Below are 20,110 nucleotides of genomic sequence, written 5' to 3' on the forward strand. Positions count from 1 at the left end.
TACATTAAAAATAGGACGTGACACTATTTTCTCTGCTTGTTCAATATTATGCTTTCCTGTAAAGTAAAATATTTATGAAGAAATACTGATATATTGTCTTCGAAAAGACATTGAATGATAAGACTTTTAAAGACAGAATTTAGGTGACTTTAGATATACTTGCGCTGTTCACAAACGTAAACTTCCGGGACAGAAAACGCTGCACTTGTCAAAAGCGTTTCACCATTTTGCAATTCTGAGTATGGTTCTAATAATAGAAGTATAGGTTACGATTTTCTATTAATAGTTGTTGTGTAGCGTATGTCACTTAAGACGTTGCAGCTGTGTGTGAGTGTCACTCAGCATATAAACTCTTACAAGCTTCGGCTCACCCTACAAACCTTGTTTGACTTCTGAGCTCAATTTTTTATCCATCATGAATTTTGCGTCACCATATATTTATGCAAACGTAGAGCAAGAGTTTGAATTTGTGTCCGACGAAGAATATGACCATGGAATGGAAGTGAGGTAAGGTTGTTTTGTGCTGTCATCTAGATCTTTGTCAGCATGTATAACCATATCGTTATAAGGGTGTTGGCTATATTTGGACCCTTTGGCCTTGCCACAACGGCCTCATAATGTCGCTGAAGAAAACGGCACCACTATTAGGCTCGTTAAAAATACTATAGAGATTGGATAGTATGTGTTTAGCCTCGTCACTCTCTATTTCAAATATCAATTTCAATTCTCATAGATAACTCGTTTTTTTAGAATTGCCATATATGGCACAAACATTACATTTAATAGTATCATGTGTACTGTGTTTTCAAGACCCTAAGAAGTATTTCTGATTATGAGTCGTATAATATTCCCCAAACACTAAAATTATAACTTACCTTTCAGAATATCTATTTCTGTTAACGCTTACATGGTCAAATGACTATGTCTTGTTAATTTTTAGCGATAATGCTTGCCGAACAAGATGAGTGGATCAGGTGGCATCTTGTTAACATGACATGATGGCCACTTCATTACAGACAAGTTAAAAATAGATGCACATTATGATCAGTCACATGACATTATAGTCAGGACGTTTACAAACAGCAGCTGATACATCATCAGTGCATAAGATTGTTCTGATGCGAAATTATCATCAGATTAAGTTTGATTAGAATGTGCATTAGTGAAAAAGTAAGTTTTGAGGTATATTTTCATTACTTTCAAAGGGCTATAACATTAACTTCTTGAGCTATGTATCAGTATGTATTCACAGTCGCTCTTTTACTCAAGATTGTGTAATTCAGTGTTAATGTTGGCAACTGATTTTAACTTGTCATCCATGTATTGCCATTGGCCCATGGACAATATTGCAATGTTGTGATATTTTTCAGCAACTCTGGCTCGTCAGATGACGAAGATGAAGTTGATTCGAAGTCTGTTCCTGCCCCATCTTGTATGTATATGATATGGATAATTCCTCAAATTATTTAACCAATGTACAGGCCTTCATCCTTATTGAGTGGTCCAAGTGCTCATTGTTCATTCTATGTTCTCTGTAAGATCTTGACAGAGAGGTGTCAAATCAGAGAAGAAAATCCATTTTTATTGATATCGATCAGGACTACAAATGACAAACCTTTTATCAATCTGAACACAACTGCCAAATAATTGAGATATTATATACACTTTGATACCTGAATGTATGTTGTAAGTCTGTTGTAAGCATGAGACTTCATGATTCTTTTGTACATAGGCTCAGTCCTTCCCCCACCACCCCCTGGGAGGGCAGAACAGAAGAAGGGCAAGAAAATATTCTCATGGAAGAAAGCATGTAGTACAAGTAAGTAGGTTTAAATATGGTTCATACACACAGGATTACACTAGTTACAGTTGGGATCGTTAAAATTATGATGATTTTGTTTTCACCATTAATATCGACAGTTTTAAACAGAGTTGGCAGTAAGTATCAAGATGCGTTTCATCACTTAGTTGTGTATCCACCTTGTTATCTTTTCAGAGCAGAACTCAAATTTAGTTGTATTACATGAATGACCTTGTTATCCAAGTCACCACATTTTGCTGTGCAGAGTTATGCCCCCTAGTTATTCATTCCAGAATCTTATGTTCATGGGTTCAATCCTCATTTCCCTGATTATGTTTTTAGATTTGTCAACACCATGCCTGTGCTTGTGGGTTTTATCAAAATGGTGAACATCTAAGATCTGCATCATTTCAATCCAACATGAAACTGACATGCTCGGATAAAACTGCAACACGTTTCTGAGGGGGCTTTAACCAAACTCACTCTCTGCGTTACATGAGCAAAGATATCGGTATTGCATTGACAATGCTGTAATGGGACATGAAATCATTATTACATGTGGGGCAGTTGGGTAGCCTAGTGGTTAAAGTGTTCACTCATCACACCGAAGACCTGGGTTTGATTCCTGACATGAGTACAATGTGTGAAGCCCATTTGTGGTGTTCCCTGCTGTGATATTGCTGGAATATTGCTAAAAGCAGCGTGAAACCAAACTTACTCACATTATTACATGTGTACTCAATACAATTCATATTGAGTTTATTAACAGTCTTAGCTTGTGCCATGATACCAATGCAGAGGTTTTGCAGTCTTGTTTACACAGTCTCACTCTTGCAGATGATGTTACAGAGTCAGCTCCTCGACATCGTTCAGCGCCAACACATGCACCCCAACACAAGTCACGAAAGTTTCGACGTGCAGACACCAATGTTGTGTCCATTCGGCTGAATGAATTAGTTGCCCCAAGCAACATGCATGCTGGAGACCCAGTGTACTGTACTCATTGTCAGGCCATTCTCTCTAAACTTGCACAGATTGTCTCAGATGGCACTGACAAGGTAAGGATAAGCAGGTTCTCAGTACAGTCGTGCCTCGTTTATACGGACACTTGCGTCATTTCACAATTCGTCCGTATAAACGAATTTCCGTATAACTGAAACCAGCTTCTTACTGGAAGAGTTACTTCCCTTCAATTATGTAAAATACACAAGGTAATCTTAATCCCTAGATATAAAACAATTCCTCTTAATGTTCTCATAATACGTAATCAAGGTCAACTTTGACCTCTGACCTCCACAGACGCCATATTTATCGAAGGGGATTACATGTACAATAAACAAGCTCGTCTCAAACGTAACTCAGTGTCACTTGGTTAATTGAGTTCTCACGAATCAAAGGATTTCCACCAGCGGAAGTGCATTGTCCGGATAAGTGAGACAATTTTGAGTGCATTTCAGTGTTTTGTGTATGAAAATGACCGTCCGGTTCCGGAAACTGAATTTCCGGATATACGGGTAAATTTGTATAGTAATTATTTCGTTTTGAATGAAAATCGTCCGGGAACCGAGGCTTCCGGATATCTGAAGTCCGTATAAGCGGGGCACGACTGTATAATAGTCTTCCATGATTGATCCCAGAATACAGTGGAACCTTGCTTATCCGGACACGTGTGTTTTCTCAAATATTGTCTGGATAAACAAGTTTCCTGATACCTAAATCCTTGTTAACTGACCAGAGTTATCTCCCCAACCCAAATTCTACTGAGGCACAAAAAACTCTTTGATTCTGTTCAGACACCTTGTGGCCTTGTTTATTGCATATTAATTGATGGGATCATCTCAAACCTCACCTCAAAGTCAAATGGCAATGACTGGCCAACTAATGATCAGTGATCACATGAAACCTGCATCTTGTAGGCTATCCCTATAAGCAGGGTGCCATTTTTGTTGCCAGAGTTGATGTTTGAGAATCAGGTGGTTGGAATATTTGAACTTGATTAGTGTGCATCATGTTGCCCTGATGGTGTGCATATTTGCTCATTCTGTCAACCACTGGTTTGCCAGGCCATGGATTATTTACAGTTGACTGTGATAGTTAGAAAACAGCTGTATGTGTTAAAAAACCCAATAACCACTCACACCACGATGGAGTTACTTTGCACATTGTTTTGTATATTACCATGATTACAGTGTTTCACATATTGCACTTGTTTCACATTGTTTCACATGCTCAAGATGCAATAATGGAACAACAGACCTACAGATAAGCTGCGTATTTGCGTAAAATACTCTCCGAAAATATTCAAAACCCAATTTCCTTCAATTACTCAAATGTATAAAAACAGCACGTGTAAATACCCAATGAAACACAATTATGAGCTAAGTTACTTTCTGAGTCAAGCCTATATATTTAGAAGTTATATACATCTAAAACATTATTTAATTTTTTTAAAACCTTTTAATGTTCAAAAATTTTGGTGGGTACAATGTGTGAAGCCCATTTCTGGTGTCCCCTGCCGTGATATTGTTGGAATATTGCCAAAGGCGGCGTAAAACCATACTCACTCTCACACAAATTTTGGGGAAAATCCAATAGAGTGATGAATGGATGAATGAAATAAAATTGGTTACCCAAAGAAAAATGTTATAACCCAATTAAAATCGAAACCCTAGAGTAAAAACTCAATTGCTCAAAAAGTCATTTGGAGCTAGGGAAGAAACAGATCAGTCTGGGAGACTGGTAAATTTTCAATTCAAAGTGCAAACCTTGTGTGCACTTGGGCAAAGTCACTATAGCATGAATAAATGGCTGAATACCCTGTGTACTGGTGTTACCACTCTGTTAATGCTTGACCGATTCCTGTCTTTCATTACCAGGAGGCGACTCATTAGTAGGAGAACACTTACCTAGAGGGGGCATGGGTGGCCCAGTCATCTAAGGCGCCGCGATTCGCTGTGCAGAGTTGCGTCCCTTGGGCACGCCAGAAACCTATGATTGTGGGTTCGAATCCCGGTTCGCCCCAGTTATGTTTCTAGGTTTGTCAGCACCATACCCGTGCTTGTGGGTTTCACCGAAATGGTAAACGTTTGAGACCTGCATCACTTCGGGCTTTCCTCCCACATTAAGCTGACACGCCGCGATGTAACTGGAATACTGTTAAAAGCAGCGTTCAACCCCAACTCACTCACTCACTTACCTAGAAATTATTCTCTTTGCAGTGTAACTGTCTACTTCAATAGCATTATAAAAAGTGATAGTTTCATTTGATGTAAAGAAAGTGACAATCTTGATAGAAGTTGCATGCATACTTTTTCAGATCATGTGCACATATTTGATTTGATATTTTGGGGGGAATTAGGTATGGCAGTGCAACTTCTGCGGTGAGAGGAACCTTGTTGATGTGGAGGAGGAGGAGATCCCTCAGATGGATGATGTCACATTCCTGATTGAACCTGCACCAGCCACTCAAGCAACAGGCGTCAGTGGACGCGAGGAGTCGCTCGTCATCTTCTGTGTCGATGTGTCAGGAAGCATGTGTGTCACCACAGAGGTATGTCAGTACCATGTCTCATTGTGTAAGAAAGCAGTGTGTGTTGATGTGTTGGGAAGCATTATGTGTTGATGTGTTGGGAAGCAGTGTGTGTTGCTGTGTTGGGAAGCATTGTGTGTTGATGTGTTGGGAAGCAGTGTGTGTTGATGCGTTTGGAAGCAGTATGTGTTGATGTGTTGGGAAGCAGTATGTGTTTATGTGTTGGGAAGCAGTGTGTGTTGATGTGTTGGGAAGCAGTATGTGTTGATATGTTGGGAAGCAGTATGTGTTGATGTGTTGGGAAGCAGTATGTGTTGATGCGTTTGGTAGCAGTGGGTGTTGATGTGTTTGGAAGCAGTATGTGTTGATGTGTTGGGAAGCAGTATGTGTTGATATGTTGGGAAGCAGTATGTGTGGATGTGTTGGGAAGCAGTGTGTGTGGATGTGTTGGGAAGCAGTGTATGTTGATGTGTTGGGAAGCAGTATGTGTTAATGTGTTGGGAAGCAGTATGTGTTGATGTGTTGGGAAGCAGTATGTGTTAATGTGTTGGGAAGCAGTATGTGTGGATGTGTTGGGAAGCAGTGTGTGTTGATGTGTTGGGAAGCAGTATGTGTTAATGTGTTGGGAAGCAGTATGTGTGGATGTGTTGGGAAGCAGTGTGTGTTGATGTGTTGGGAAGCAGTATGTGTTAATGTGTTGGGAAGCAGTATGTGTTGATGTGTTGGGAAGCAGTATGTGTTGATGGGTTGGAAGCAGTGTGTTTAGGGAAGCAGTGTGTGTTAATGTGTTGGGAAGCAGTATGTGTTAATGTGTTGGGAAGCAGTATGTGTTGATGTGTTGGAAAGCAGTGTGTGTTGATGTGTTGGGAAGCAGTGTGTGTTGATGTGTTAGGAGGCAGTGTGTGTGGATGTGTTGGGAAGCAGTATGTGTTGATGTGTCAGGAAACAATACAGAAGTGTCTTTAATAAAACCACCAGTGCAGTGAACTGTTAGTGCTCTATGCAGTGAACTATTACTGCACTACTTATATTATATACTACGAACATAAAGCAACAACAATTCCGTCATACAGTTTGACACATGTTCTAGCTGTTGCTGCATATGTACGTTTGTTATGATGACAGGTTCCAGGCAAATTGAGACTCCGTGGTTCGGGTGGGCTGAAGAGAATGCAGAGTCTGAATGACAGTCATGAAGATCAGTTTTTGCCTCGTCAGAAACGTGACGTGACCTACGTGTCTAGACTTCAATCTGTGCAGGCTGCTGTTGATCACCAGCTTGAAGAAATGCAGAAAGATCACCCTAATCGGAGAGTCGGACTCATCACATTTGATAATGAGGTAAAGTCCATGACCCGTGAAGATCCGGGGTAGAATAGGTCTCCAGGTACCCATGCTTGCCGTAAAAGGCGACTATGCTTGTCGTAAAAGGCGACTAACGGGATCGGGTGGTCAGGCTCACTGACTTGGTTGATGCATGTCATTGATCCCAATTGCGTGGATCGATACTAGTGATATCAATCACTGGATTGTCTGGTCCAGACTCGATTATTTACAGACCGTAAATATAGGCAGTCATATAGATGGAATATTGCTGAGTGCGGCGTAAAACAACAAATCAACCAACTTTGATGAGCAGATATGAGGGTGGTTTGTTGATGCTAATGGGCACAAATGGGAGGTGAGGTGAAATGGGGTTTAATATCACGTCCAACATTACAGACAGGGTAACAACAAGTACCATCTTTTATATCTTCGGGCACAAATGTAAGTGTATCATCGCTTGTAAAGTTATCAGTTGTCATTTTGACAATTGGTTTATTTGTTTCTTGTTTAGCGATGCACTCATCAATAGTTCAGCTATATGATTGCGATCTGTAAATAATAAAGCCTGGACCAGACAATCCAGTGATTGACATCATGACCATCAATCTTTACAATTGAGAAATGATGACATGCTTCAACTAAGTCAGCCAGTCTGACCACCCAATCCCATTATTTGAACGTCTGTGTGTTTAATGTTGTTACTTCCCCTCCACATCACAGTGACTGCCTCCATGGTCTAGTGGATAGAGCATCTACATGGAGAGCAGAAGGTCGGTGGTTCGATACCTCGCCGCGTCATATCAAAAGACGTTTAAAGACTGTATTTGTTGTTACCATGACTGGTTCTGGGAGTTATGGGGATAGAAATGAAGACTGGTCGGTTTTGGAGTCAGACTACTGTGTCTTCGTGGGGTATCATGTCATACTGTGGCATAGTATCTCAGTAGACTAGCACTATAATACCAGCATTAGTGTGCACTAGTAAAACAGGACAGGACAGGACAGGACAGGACAGGACAGGACAGGGCAGGGCAGGGCAGGGCAGGGCAGGGCAGGGCAGGGCAGGGCAGGGCAGGGCAGGGCAGGGCAGGGCAGGGCAGGGCAGGGCAGGGCAGGGCACATCACAGTGGCGTCGCATATTGAGTGGAGCATCTTCTGGCAGGTCACAAGATTATTGTCACACTGAACCAGTTTACTGAAAATGAATCCTTTACTTTATTGTTTCCATCATTAGTGTTGTAAGGCTGAATGTTCATTGCTTATAAACTCCTGTTACCATGTAGGCACAACTTCCAACATTTACTGAAAGATGTGTGTGCATGATGAATGACCAGGGCACCACGTTGCTGTGATCTTCCAGGTTACTGTTATTGGGGACGGAACAGAGGAGGAAACGTCTGTGGCTGGGGATAAGCTGACAAATCGGGAGGCGCTTGTTAAACTTGGAAAAGACCTGAACACACCAAAATCCATTAAGGAAACCAGAAAGTGTCTTGGAGATAAACTTTTCAGGTATGGAAGTATTACTGCATTGGAAACATCATGTCATGGCATAACAAATTAACTATAGTCATATGAAGAAGTAGGATGTTCTCCTATTGAGTAGTATAGTTCATTTTTGTGTCGTAAATTTTTCTTTCTGAATGAAGACTTGTGGCATTTGGCTTAAAAGGGGCACTACCATTAAGAAATTTGACAGTCCTTGCAAGTTTGATTCAAATCATGAAAGTAACACTTTTTGTAATAAACTCAAATATTAGGCAAAGGCAAATAATAGTCTTGGCTTTCAGGCACCCCTGCATCATCCTAAAGTTTGCTGCACATTTTGTTTTGATTTCTATTTTTAAAAATCCAAAAAAATCCATAAATGTTCAAAGTCCAATGGTTGTCAAATACTGTATTCCAGTATTATACTCATCAAGGTATACATTTATGTAGGGAGGCCCTTTCCTACATTGATTGTACACAACTGTTTATTTGCTTACACAACTGTTTATTTGGTGACATACTAGTTAATATGAAATACAATAATTAAAAAATCCCACCCGCCTGCACTTAATTTTCAAAGCCATTGCCTGAGAACCAATTCTTTTATGTCTTAAGCCTTATGATATGTATCACTCCAGGAGTTAATGATTCGCTTATTATGCAGAGACGATGTCTAGGTTTCACACACTCTACATTGTCTAGACCTAGACTGAAAAGTGGCTTTTAGATCATGGCGTGTAGGACCTCTTTAACATAGTGTCATGTCAATGATGTTCCTGAACCTGGCCTTAATCTTGTCGTAGTGCTGTTTTCATGCTGAATGTTGATGTAGTTTATGTGTTTGGTCCTGATAGTCTTGAGGAGGGAGGAGCCACAGCCCTGGGACCAACTCTGGTTGTTGCTGTTGCCATGGCATCACGGCACCCGGGGTCAAAGGTGATCCTCTGTACTGATGGAATGGCTAATGTTGGGATGGGGAAGCTGGATGACTCAACGCCAGATTCTGATACTGGTGGTTTTTATGAAAGCATCGGTGCCCAAGCCATGGACCAGGGGTAAGCCACTGTGACAAATAACATTAACTGAGAGAAATGTCTTTGTGTTCAGATGTCTTTAGGCTGAGTTGGGATCACAGATCTAGGTGTCAAAATGTCACCATTAATGCAAGTGTTGGTATGTTCCAGTGTGTCTATCTCGGTTGTGACCATCAAGGGAACTGACTGTAAACTTGTTGAGCTGGGGAAGTTGGCAGATAAAACGGGAGGGCAGGTGAGTTCTTTTAAAATTTTAACATCCAAAGTCTTTGAGACATTAAAACATCGTCAATACTTAGACCATGGCCCTGTCCCACCAAGATGGAAGCCAGAGACACCAATGAGTGCTCAGATTACATCACACAAATTGCAGTATTTCCTATTTAACATTTGCCACAGCCTTGCGGCCATCTCTTACATGGCTTCAATATCGTAAGGTTTGCAGAATTTTTTTTTACTTCCAAGGTTATGCATGGCCTCATCTCATTACCTGAAGAATTACAATGATTAAACTGCATAGCGGTCGTATGTATTCACAGGTGAAGAAGGAATGTAGTGAAAAGATACTCTGAAGGTTAAAAAGGATACAGGAAATGTTCTGATGTTTGAAGTTCATTGACCCAAGTAGGTCATTGACTACCTTGGGTTCGAAAGTCTCCTCTGTTGCGGAACTCTAATCCCTCCTCCGCTCCAACAAATAGGTGGACCAATCCTCTCGTTTCTGGCCTCCATCCTGGGACCTCAGCGTTGTCTTGCACCACTTGACTTTGGGTGAATATGATCCAATGGCAGACAAGGATTTTGCGATGATCATGCTGAAAATTGTGCTCTTATTGGCTCATGGCTGCTGTGGCTCATGTTAGCAAGATTCACACTTTGGGTGTCATCAGAGTCCAGGTTGAGTGGTCTGAGTGTGGCAGGTCGTACCAGGGCCTCCGTTGGGATTTTGTGGCCAAGAATCAGCTTCCCGGCCAACCTGATTGTTTGTTTATGATCCTGATGTGCACGTCTAACTTGGGTTTGGATGACCAGGAAGAACTCTCCCTTTCTTCAGTACAAGCGCTTTGTCTTTATCTGGCGGCTTCTCATCATCGTAGATGCTCCCGGAAGAGGCTCTTCATTCCCCTTTCATCTGCATCGTTAGGGTTTTTGCAGACCAAATTCCCTTTTGGAGGGTGGTCTGTGGAGACTTTGGTCTTCACCATTGAAGTTGCTGTTGGTGTTCATACACTCGCAAGTGTTTGATAGCCATGACTAAGCATTATAAGAGATGCCAAGCTGTCATACCCTATTGTCCATCAGAGATAATGCTGCACCCTGTCTTGAAGAATCTATACTGGTCCAGGATCGATTTTGAGTCATCAGGTGTATTGCCTGTATGGTTACAGCTATGCTGTCATTCCATGAACGAAGACACATGTGAAAACATGATTTGGCATATATCCCAAATCTCATGCCGATAAACGTATCAGTATTGTATCACCAGTTGTTGATGTGTTTTCCCGCTCACGAGTCCATGTCTTTATGCAGTGTTTTTAATATTTTATTATTGCACTGTTCAGTTCCAGCTTCCTCGTGTATATCTCAGGGTTGTAGTCTAACCAAACACACCCCAGTATCCCTCTGGTTACTAGACTAGAGGAACTGAGATGCGGGGATGGTCGGGTGGGCATATCGGGTGGGATGGGATAAGTGAATATATATTCAATTCATCAACAACTTATCCTACCTCACACTATGCATTTAATTCCACTGTTGGAAACCCTAGCCTGTATAAAGTATTTTGTTTTAGAAGCTGGAAACATGGTCCAAGCACATTTCCACATAGGACCAAAGAAGAAAAGGATAAATGCATAGTGTGAGATAGGATAAGTATATCAATATACAATTTATAATAAAATGTTCAATTTGTTTGTTTGGAAGGATCTTGTTGTATTTTGTTGTATTGTTGAAGCTATTTCTGGTGTAATGTAGCCCCCTAAATTATTTGTGTAAATAGCTTCCTCATGCCCTTTGTGCTGCAGGTGAACATTGTAGACCCTCTGAAGCTCACTCAGGAGTTCAGCACTATACTGGCTGATCGCACCATTGCTACCAACGTGGTGGCTACCTTCAACCTACACAAGCAGCTGTGAGTTGGCACTTTCTGTTGTAATTCTCCATAGGTTTTTATGATATGTCAGTGTATCAAGTATAGTAAATAGTTATGCTTCTTCTCACAACATTTCGGGGCATAGTCATCTTAAGGTGCCATAATTCACTTTGCAGAGTTGCGTTCCCTGGACACGCCAGGAACCTATGATTGTGGGTTCGAATCCTGGTTCACTCCGATTATGTTTCTAGGTTTGTCAATTCCATACGTATGCTTGTGGGTTTTACCAAAGTAGTGTACTTCTAAGGCCTGCATCCCTTCTGACTTCCCTCCCACAGTAAACTCACATGAAATGATATGACTAGAATACTGTTCAAAGTGACGTTAAACCCAACTCACTCACTCTCACAACATTTTTGACATGACATATTTAACATGGCTACTTGTTCTTGATTTTGATTATTGACTGCTGACAGTTACTGACACCAATAATGGAGGCAAGATTAGTTTCCTTTGCTCTCAGCTCTCAACAGTGCCCTGTGGCCTGTAGTCACCATATTCACAATATATTTTAAATGGAGTATTTATATATAAAAGAGTTAAAAATACAAGGTATATTCAAAGCATTCATATCTAGATTATCTTGTACATGTAGTTTGGAGTGAGGAGTGAGTGAGTGGGTAAGGTTGTTATGCTGCTTTTAGTTATATTCCATCAATATCACAGCGGGGGACACCAGAATGGGCTTCACACATTGTACCTATGTGGGGAATCGATTCTGGGCCTTCAGCATGATGAGCAAATGCTTAAACCACTACCTCATCTTCCCTCTGATTAGGAAATAAACTGTTGATAATTATTTTGGCAACATTGATTTATTTGTAATTTGTAAACACTCAGCATCAGTGTGTGTGATGATGTTATGTCTAGATGGTGTATATAATGGTAGACATTCCATGTCAGGTTTATGCTTACTTTGCCTCAGCATCAGTGTGTGTGATGATGTTATGTCTAGATGGTGTATATAATGGTAGACATTCTATGTCAGGTTTATGCTTACTTTGCCTCAGCATCAGTGTGTGTGATAATGTTATGTCTAGATGGTGTATATAATGGTAGACGTTCCATGTCAGGTTTATGCTTACTTTGCCTCAGCATCAGTGTGTGTGATAATGTTGTGTCTCGATGGTGTATATAATGGTAGACATTCCATGTCAGGTTTATGCTTACCGGTACTTTGCCTCAGCATCAGTGTGTGTGATAATGTTATGTCTAGATGGTGTATATAATGGTAGACATTCCATGTCAGGTTTATGCTTACTTTGCGTTCCTTCAGGTACATTCATCATGAGAACAATGACAAGAAGGAGAGTAGATCCGTGCGGGAGGTCGGCAATGTAACATGTGATACTGAGATAACCTTTGAATATGGCGTCCGACCTGAGAATGTGGAGAGTAAAGCAGCCAAGGAGGACAAAAGTGAGATGCTGCTATGTGAGTAGGGGAAGTTTAGTTATTTTGGTGTTGTCAAAACTTACCTGCCTGTGCTCATGATGTACATTTCTACAGGTTCTTTATGATAGGATTGTCTGAGGATTATCCTTTTTGTTACCTGCTTCCAGATTAACACCATTAATGAACCTCTGTCTGTCATCTTTGATCGCCCAGTGGTAAAAATGTTGACCTGTGTCATTTTGGACTTTATTTTCATATTAAGCTGTGATGATGCAACATAACTGAAATACTATTAGTTGAGGGATAGAGACCAACTCACCTTACTTTCGTATTTTTTTGTAGCTAAAGTAATGGAGGAGGTGAAGACAGAAGCTGGTGCTGTGCCTGATGCTAATGCTGTGAGTGAAGGTGGTGATGAGCCTGATGCTGTGCCTACTGCTGACACAGTTGCTGATGTTGAGGTCACTGCCACCTCATCTACATCTGCTGGAGGAGGTCCAGAGCCGAAGTCAGTTCCAGCGGAGCTGCCCTTCCAGCTGCAGATCCGATACACAGACACTGAGGGCATGAAGGCACTGCGAGTCCTCACACAGACGAAACCAGTCACACATGACAGGGACCTGGCTGAGAAGAGTAGGTGCCTCTGTCTTTGAAGTATAATTTAGAAACAGCTGCATGTATCTATTGATGTACATGTCTAAAGTCATGACAGGACTATGAATGAGCTAAGACCACAGACGTTTGAGAGCAAGTTAAATTGGTCAATATTAAGCAGGTCAAAGTTACTGTTCTTGATCCCGTTTGGCGAAATGTTGCAGTTACAGTCAATGATTGATTTGAACCTTTGGATTTGGACATTCCACTAAGAATTTGGAAAATACTTGATACTGTTCAATCAGGGGTTTCAAATCACAATAACCACCTCTGATTGAAACTGCTGATATGATGGGCAAAGGAGACTTGTATTTATGGAAAACTACTTCTTTCTCAGTCCTTTTCTGGGGGGCGTTTGAAATACTGATATGTGCAGTTATAGGTAACAAAATGCTGAGTAGCTGTCACTACAAAATTCAAATATTAGTGGCGGTACAGTTGGGCCCTCAAACTAAAAAGAGTGTTGTTCAAATTTTAGGGACTACAGAGAGTTTGAAAATTGGCATTTTTGTAAGTCCAACTGTGACATTGTATCTTTTGCATCAAAATTACTGATGTGACATAAGATCAACAGGTAACCTAGGTCGACATTTATTATCTCTAATTCATGTGTGTCAAGCATTGGTCAAACTGGAATGCTACAAAATGAAGACTCTGGCACAAGCCATTCTTGGATGGGAATTGTTTCTAGTACAGTTGAAGTTTTGTGTTCAAGGTCACATACCAGAAACCCTAATCATATGTTCATGAATATATTATCAACCAATATACCATATCAGACCAATTTTAGTTAAGCTCAAATCTGAAAAGAGTTCAGTTTTATTGATTCATAATATGTGAAGTGCATAGTCTTCCCACACTGTACTTCCAGACATTGACCTGAATGTGCTGGGCACCCATGCTGCTCAGAAGACTGCTAATCTTGCCCTTGAAGGAGAGTACACCATGTCCCGTGGTGCTGCACTCATGAACCAGCGGCTGGCCTGGAGATCTGCGTATGTATATAGAAATGATATTTGGCTAATCTTGTCAAACTGAGCAACCTGAAAAAGTTTATGGTTTCTTGAGTGAAATTGTCAGTTTTATCAGGTCTTGAGATGAAATATATGTATTCTATGACTGAGTGTGAGAATAACATTAGTCTCGCTCAGCAGTGATAGTGACGTTAAGGAATTGGAGTTTGTATGAGACTAGAGAGTGAGTATGGTTTTACGCCACTTTTAGCAATATTCCAGCAATATCACACCAGGGGACACCAGAAATGGGGTTCACATATTGTACCCATGTCGGGAATGGAACCCGCATCTTCGGCATGGCGAGCGAATGCTTTAACCACTAGGTTATCCAACCACCCTCGACCAGAGAAACCAGCACTGGGGTTACTCTAGGAGCAAGCACTATCTGTACCATTTCACTAAAACCGATTGCCATATCATGCCCACTTTTGGATGCCATCACTGCCTTTATCAGCGCTGTCCAGCTACATCTATGGGGAACAAGTCTCTACCCTCTTAAAAAAAGAAAATGTCGTCCAATTTACGATTCATCGAGTTTCGATCTTATTTTTAATCTCCGGAAACGACGTCATGATAGAACGTTTTATTATGAAATAAACCAAGCCTCGTTCTGCATTGTTTTTTGCGTTTTATCATGTAGCTGTCTAAAATAGACTAGTAAAGGGTAGCTGCTTTGCTTAATGTGTTTGCTTGAATTTGAGCTCTGCAGCTGCTGCAGTTGGTTTTCTCAACCATACACTTATGTCTTGACTTAATATGTGACATACCTCCTATTACACCACTGGGGAATTTTTCTGACATGTGACTGAATGACCTTGATGGTCAAGGTCACTCAGCATGAACACACTAGGAGATTTGATGAAGCTCTAAGGCTGGGTGTCAATTTTGTATGACCTCTGAATGAGGTCAAGGTCACTGGAGGATTATGAAACATGGTTCAAATTTAATGAATTTGTGTATTGACGCATGGGTGTGCAAAATATCAATGTCACTTTGGAGGTTCATGTAATTCAATCATGAAATAACATGTAAATAGTTTCATTCAGAGAGTATTGGCAGTTTGGTATGAAGACTTCATACCCAAGTTTGTTCTCACATGTGATTGGATAGCCATGAAAGTAAAAAATGTTTGTGTGCATGATGACTTGAGTATTAATAATTGGAATTGGATGGAACTTAGTATACCTGCTCTCTAAGTGGGTTCTTGATCGCATGAACTGTTAGTAAATAGTTTCATTCAGGAAGTATTGGTAGTGTGATATGAAGACTTCATATTTGTAAAATCTGATAAGTTTGCAAAAAGCAATGTTTTCATATGTGATTGGATGACATTTAAGGGCAAGATCATTCAGTGTTAATTGAGGATACAAAAGCTTGTGTACAAGATGATTTGAGTATTAATGATTACTCAAGGTCACCATAGGTCAAATTAAATTTCAGATTAATTCATGAAAAGTTAATGTTTTTAGCAAGCAGTTAAGATGAAGTCAAAGTAAGTAACTCAACATGTCATGATGGTGTGAAACATGAAGTCACTTTGAAGGTCACTTATTCATGAAGTGACTTAATTACCGGTAGTGCAATACAAGAAGTAGTGTTAGTATGGTATGAAGACATCATATCTGCAACACAACCATAGTTTGTAACAAGTAGTGTTCTTGCATGTCATTGGATGGTCACAGGGCAAGGGCAAGGTTACTCTATAGGATGTAGATGTACCAAAACGATTATGTTTGAATTTGGAATGTATATTTGGAATTCTACTTTCATTAATATCCATGATGATAGCATCTCATTGATAATTCAGTTTTGCTTAAGAGATAAGTATAGATAATGAAGATATTATGTAGAGTGTTCGAAGCTTGTGGTATCGAGTTGTTTTTGTATGTGACAGACAAAGAGCAGAAGGCGGCCCCGACAAGAAGGCTTGGTACAGGAGAATCTTCAGCAAGATCCAGACTGTGGAGAACCATGTCAGCAAGGCCCAGATGGTAAGCTCCGCAGATGGTTCCTCATTCAAGGCATCGTCAATGTTGCACGATTTGTGTACACTACCTTCCTCCATCACCCGTGGATACATGCACTAAACTACAGTTATAACCAACTCACAGGGACCACTAACTTTAGTTCATTATTCCTATAGTTCGTTATAAGCATATATACAACATATATACAGCACATGGCCAGGACCAAAAATAAGTTTATGTCTGCAGTTCATTATAAGCGTGTTCATTATAAGCATAGTTTACTGTACGTCCAATTTGCAGGGTAGCTGAAATTTTTAACCAATGAATCAAACTACTGTCTGGATCAAGCGAGAGGGAGTTCTCAAACCAATGTGCAGACTAAATCTGACAAACAATAATTTTGTTGTTTCAGTCTGAACGGTCTCGTCGTGGGACAACCTACAGTGATGAGGAATATGAGGATGATGAACCAATCTCATTTGCTCCTGAGAAGGCCAAGAAAAAGAAAGTAAAAAAGGTGAATTAAGAGGCTGGATTCTCGTTTGTGGCGACATGGATAGAACAACTGTTGAGACTATGACTTGTGGCAATGGCATATCTGAAATGTTGATGACCATGACATTGAACCTCTTTCATTTTCACTCAGGTTCATGACCTTGACCTGGTTCAGATCTTGTGGGGTGAAATCCTAGTTGATTTTGACCTTGACCTTCAGGTCAGAGAGATTAAACCCCATTCATTTTCATTCATGTTTATGACCTTAGTCTTGTTCAGTTCTGAGGGGTGAAACTGTATATCAGTGTTATGTTTCTGACCTTGGGCTGTTGCGGTCTGAGGGGTTAAGCCACTTTCACCCTCACTCACATTCATGACCTTGACCTGTTTCAGATCCGAGCACGTACATCGGAAGTGGAGGATGATATGGCTAATGCTGTGTATGCTCAATCACGTATCAGCAGCAACAAGCTCAACTGAAGGAATCAGTTCACCTCGCTTTGTGATATTTTTAGCAAGAATCATACAGTTGACATGTGACTATTCTTTCATGACAAACGTTGAACACTAAGCATTATATCAAAACTGTTGGATAGTACAGACTTTGTTAACTCTTTAATCTTAGCAAACTGATTTTTTAAAATCATTTCATCGCATACTATTTATAGTTTCGACATATTCGAATGTATTTTTCTTTTGATAGGTTGACAGAACAGCTTTGGTTTGTTTGGGTTTTTTAAGTTATTTATACTATTATTTGCTTTAAGCAATACAGACTGTTATTTAGTGCAACAGTAGCTCAGTCAAGTTTTTGACAATATTGTTTGTATGTATTTTTATTTTGTGATTTAATGTTTTGACATTATAGAGACTGTGATAGATTCTGCTGCATGTCTTCATTTGACGTACACATAGAACAAAGTTCTAAATGAAGAAATAGACAGCAGAATCCTTGATGACTCTGACACTATGGGTTGTCATTTAATATCAGTAGATAAACAGCCAATCCATGTTATGTTAGATCACGTTAATCCAGAAACCATACCTTCCCATTGATTGTTAATCTGGACAGTTTGATAATCTTACTCATTTCACTATTCGTCCGTATTAACTGAATTTCACAATCCATACAGGCTCAACAGCTGTAAATACTGATTCCTAATTCTTGTATAGGACTTGTGTATTTTGGGGTAATAAAATAATTTCAAATTATTTTTAAAGGTAACACAAGATGTTGCCATCTTCGGTGAGGAAGATATTTGATCATTGTCTAGGATGCAAACCTGAGCATATTCTCCGGGTAACTGTGTAGGCCAAGCTGAGCATATTCTCCAGGTAACTGTGTAGGCCAAGCTGAGCATTTTCTCCAGGTAACTGTGTAGGTCAAGCTGAGCATTTTCTCCAGGTAACTGTGTAGGTCAAGCTGAGCATTTTCTCCAGGTAACTGTGTAGGTCAAGCTGAGCATTTTCTCCAGGTAACTGTGTAGGCCAAGCTGAGCATTTTCTCCAGGTAACTGTGCAGGCCAAGCTGAGCATATTCTCCAGGTGACTATGTAGGCCAAGCTGAGCATATTCTCCAGGTAACTGTGTAGGCCAAGCTGAGCATTTTCTCCAAGTAACTGTGTAGGCCAAGCTGAGTATATTCTCCAAGTAACTCTGTAGGCCAAGCTGAGAATTTTCTCCAGGTAACTGTAGGCCGTGTTGAATTATTTACAATGTCCACTTAGTGATTTCATAAAAGAACATAGTAAGACTTGGACCAACATTGTCATATGTTGTACACAATCTTGTAGTCAAGCGACTACAAACGAAGTTCCATCTTATTTCTTGCACCAGTGCATATTCTAATTATCATTATATTTTCTTTATCATTTCCACTCAACATGTCTATTATAAGGCTAATGAGACATTATATGATTATGTTGTTTCATGTATTTGTATAAGGGGCGACCTCCTCACAGGGCTATCTGAAGACAGGTGGGTCAGGCATTCACCGTCAAAGGAAACAGCTGCATGCTGATCTTAACATAGGTTTAATATCTGCATTGGATATGCACAGCATATGTAACTAATGTTTGTAGGGCTGGGACGAGTCCAAATTTACTATCCTGGTACCAGCTGCAGGTCTCTTGAGTTGTGTATATGTCCAATTGGGAACAGTTTCACTGGGTCCGGGGCAAAAACTATCATGTATACACTGAAGTTAACTGAAGCTTTATCTTAAATGAAAGAAGTAAAAGTCAGAAGGAATGCATGCATAGTCTGAAAGAAATGCAAACATTAGCAACTTCTAATGTAACCATAGAGTTTTATTTTTGTTCTTATTAAACAACATATTACCTGACTTACCACGGGTCCAGGTAGTCCTGTGGGTACCCGGGTCCTACTCAGCACCAACCCGAAACGTGTACCTGAGTTACCGTCCCAGTCCTAATACTTTGTTTTGGTAAATCAATTTTACCATAGTTTTATTTTCTCCAGGATTTTTTTGTTTGTTTATGTTGATAATAAAACTGCATTCTAGTCCACGGATCCTATTCATACTGTAATTGGCTAGCATGATGAATTAGGTTTGAAAGATTAGGTGTGTGTTTGACACATGTCTGTGTTGCATCTGACCTTCCTGCAGTGATCCAGGTCAGTCAGAGACATGAGGATTCCATTGTTACTGTCTTGTCCCTATGATGCTGTTGCTGTTTTGTTGTTGGCAATATTTCTATTTTCTTACTTGATTTATGTGACACTCCATCTGACAATAAAGTTCTATATCAACGTTCATTTTCCATTTCAATGTAGAAGGTTTTAGACCGTGATTATTTATTGTGTGCATATTTTGAGAATGATGGCTTCCATTCCAAGAGTGGTGGTAGCCTTGGGTATCCATGTAATACCAAACACCCATAGTACCAGGGTTGATTGAACGCCTCACATAGAAGTAGTTTCGTAATAGCGACATCTTTTGTTGTGGATATTACATGTCATGGAGGTTTATGCACAAAAACTTGAGTCGTTTGAGCAAACTGTTTCGCAGTGACAAGTCTGTAAAGGAAGCAGGGATCTGGGACCTTCGGAACGAGAAAAACGTCAGTGATCAAGTACTTGCAGAACAAGGGCTTAACATCAAAAGCCATCCATGATGTGTCCCTTTTATGTTCTCATGTGGATTCAGTTTGTGACCTGGAGTCTTCCAGCTGTTGGTATAGTGCTGCAGTACTGATAAACGCAATTGTATTGGCTGACTGTACCATTTCAA

At 40.3% G+C, this 20,110-nt stretch overlaps 1 protein-coding gene across 1 annotated transcript; it reads left to right on the forward strand.

Moving 5' to 3' along the window:
* The first annotated feature begins 111 nt into the window (after window positions 1-111).
* On the forward strand, window positions 112-19,619 carry LOC139473792 (circularly permutated Ras protein 1-like). Its single transcript, XM_071256552.1, has 16 exons — window positions 112-507; window positions 1,371-1,432; window positions 1,733-1,819; window positions 2,639-2,859; window positions 5,160-5,351; window positions 6,456-6,671; window positions 8,017-8,168; window positions 8,999-9,199; window positions 9,329-9,413; window positions 11,203-11,309; window positions 12,607-12,764; window positions 13,068-13,358; window positions 14,251-14,374; window positions 16,290-16,386; window positions 16,775-16,879; window positions 17,251-19,619. The coding sequence occupies exons 1-16, from the start codon at window positions 416-418 to the stop codon at window positions 17,335-17,337; spliced, it is 2,277 nt and encodes a 758-aa protein (XP_071112653.1). The 5' UTR covers window positions 112-415; the 3' UTR covers window positions 17,338-19,619.
* The last annotated feature ends 491 nt before the right edge of the window (window positions 19,620-20,110 follow it).

The sequence above is a fragment of the Haliotis cracherodii genome, unplaced genomic scaffold (genome assembly GCF_022045235.1).
Source record: "Haliotis cracherodii isolate W230 unplaced genomic scaffold, xgHalCrac1.p SCAF_3, whole genome shotgun sequence".
Lineage (NCBI taxonomy): Eukaryota > Metazoa > Mollusca > Gastropoda > Lepetellida > Haliotidae > Haliotis > Haliotis cracherodii.

Bases quoted from the DNA above. Each gene is read 5' to 3' on its own strand.
- LOC139473792 (XM_071256552.1), top strand. From the start codon at position 416: ATGAATTTTGCGTCACCATATATTTATGCAAACGTAGAGCAAGAGTTT. The intron at 1,820-2,638 runs GTAAGTAGGTTT...TCACTCTTGCAG, and splicing joins GAAGAAAGCATGTAGTACAA to ATGATGTTACAGAGTCAGCT. The intron at 9,414-11,202 runs GTGAGTTCTTTT...TTTGTGCTGCAG, and splicing joins CAGATAAAACGGGAGGGCAG to GTGAACATTGTAGACCCTCT.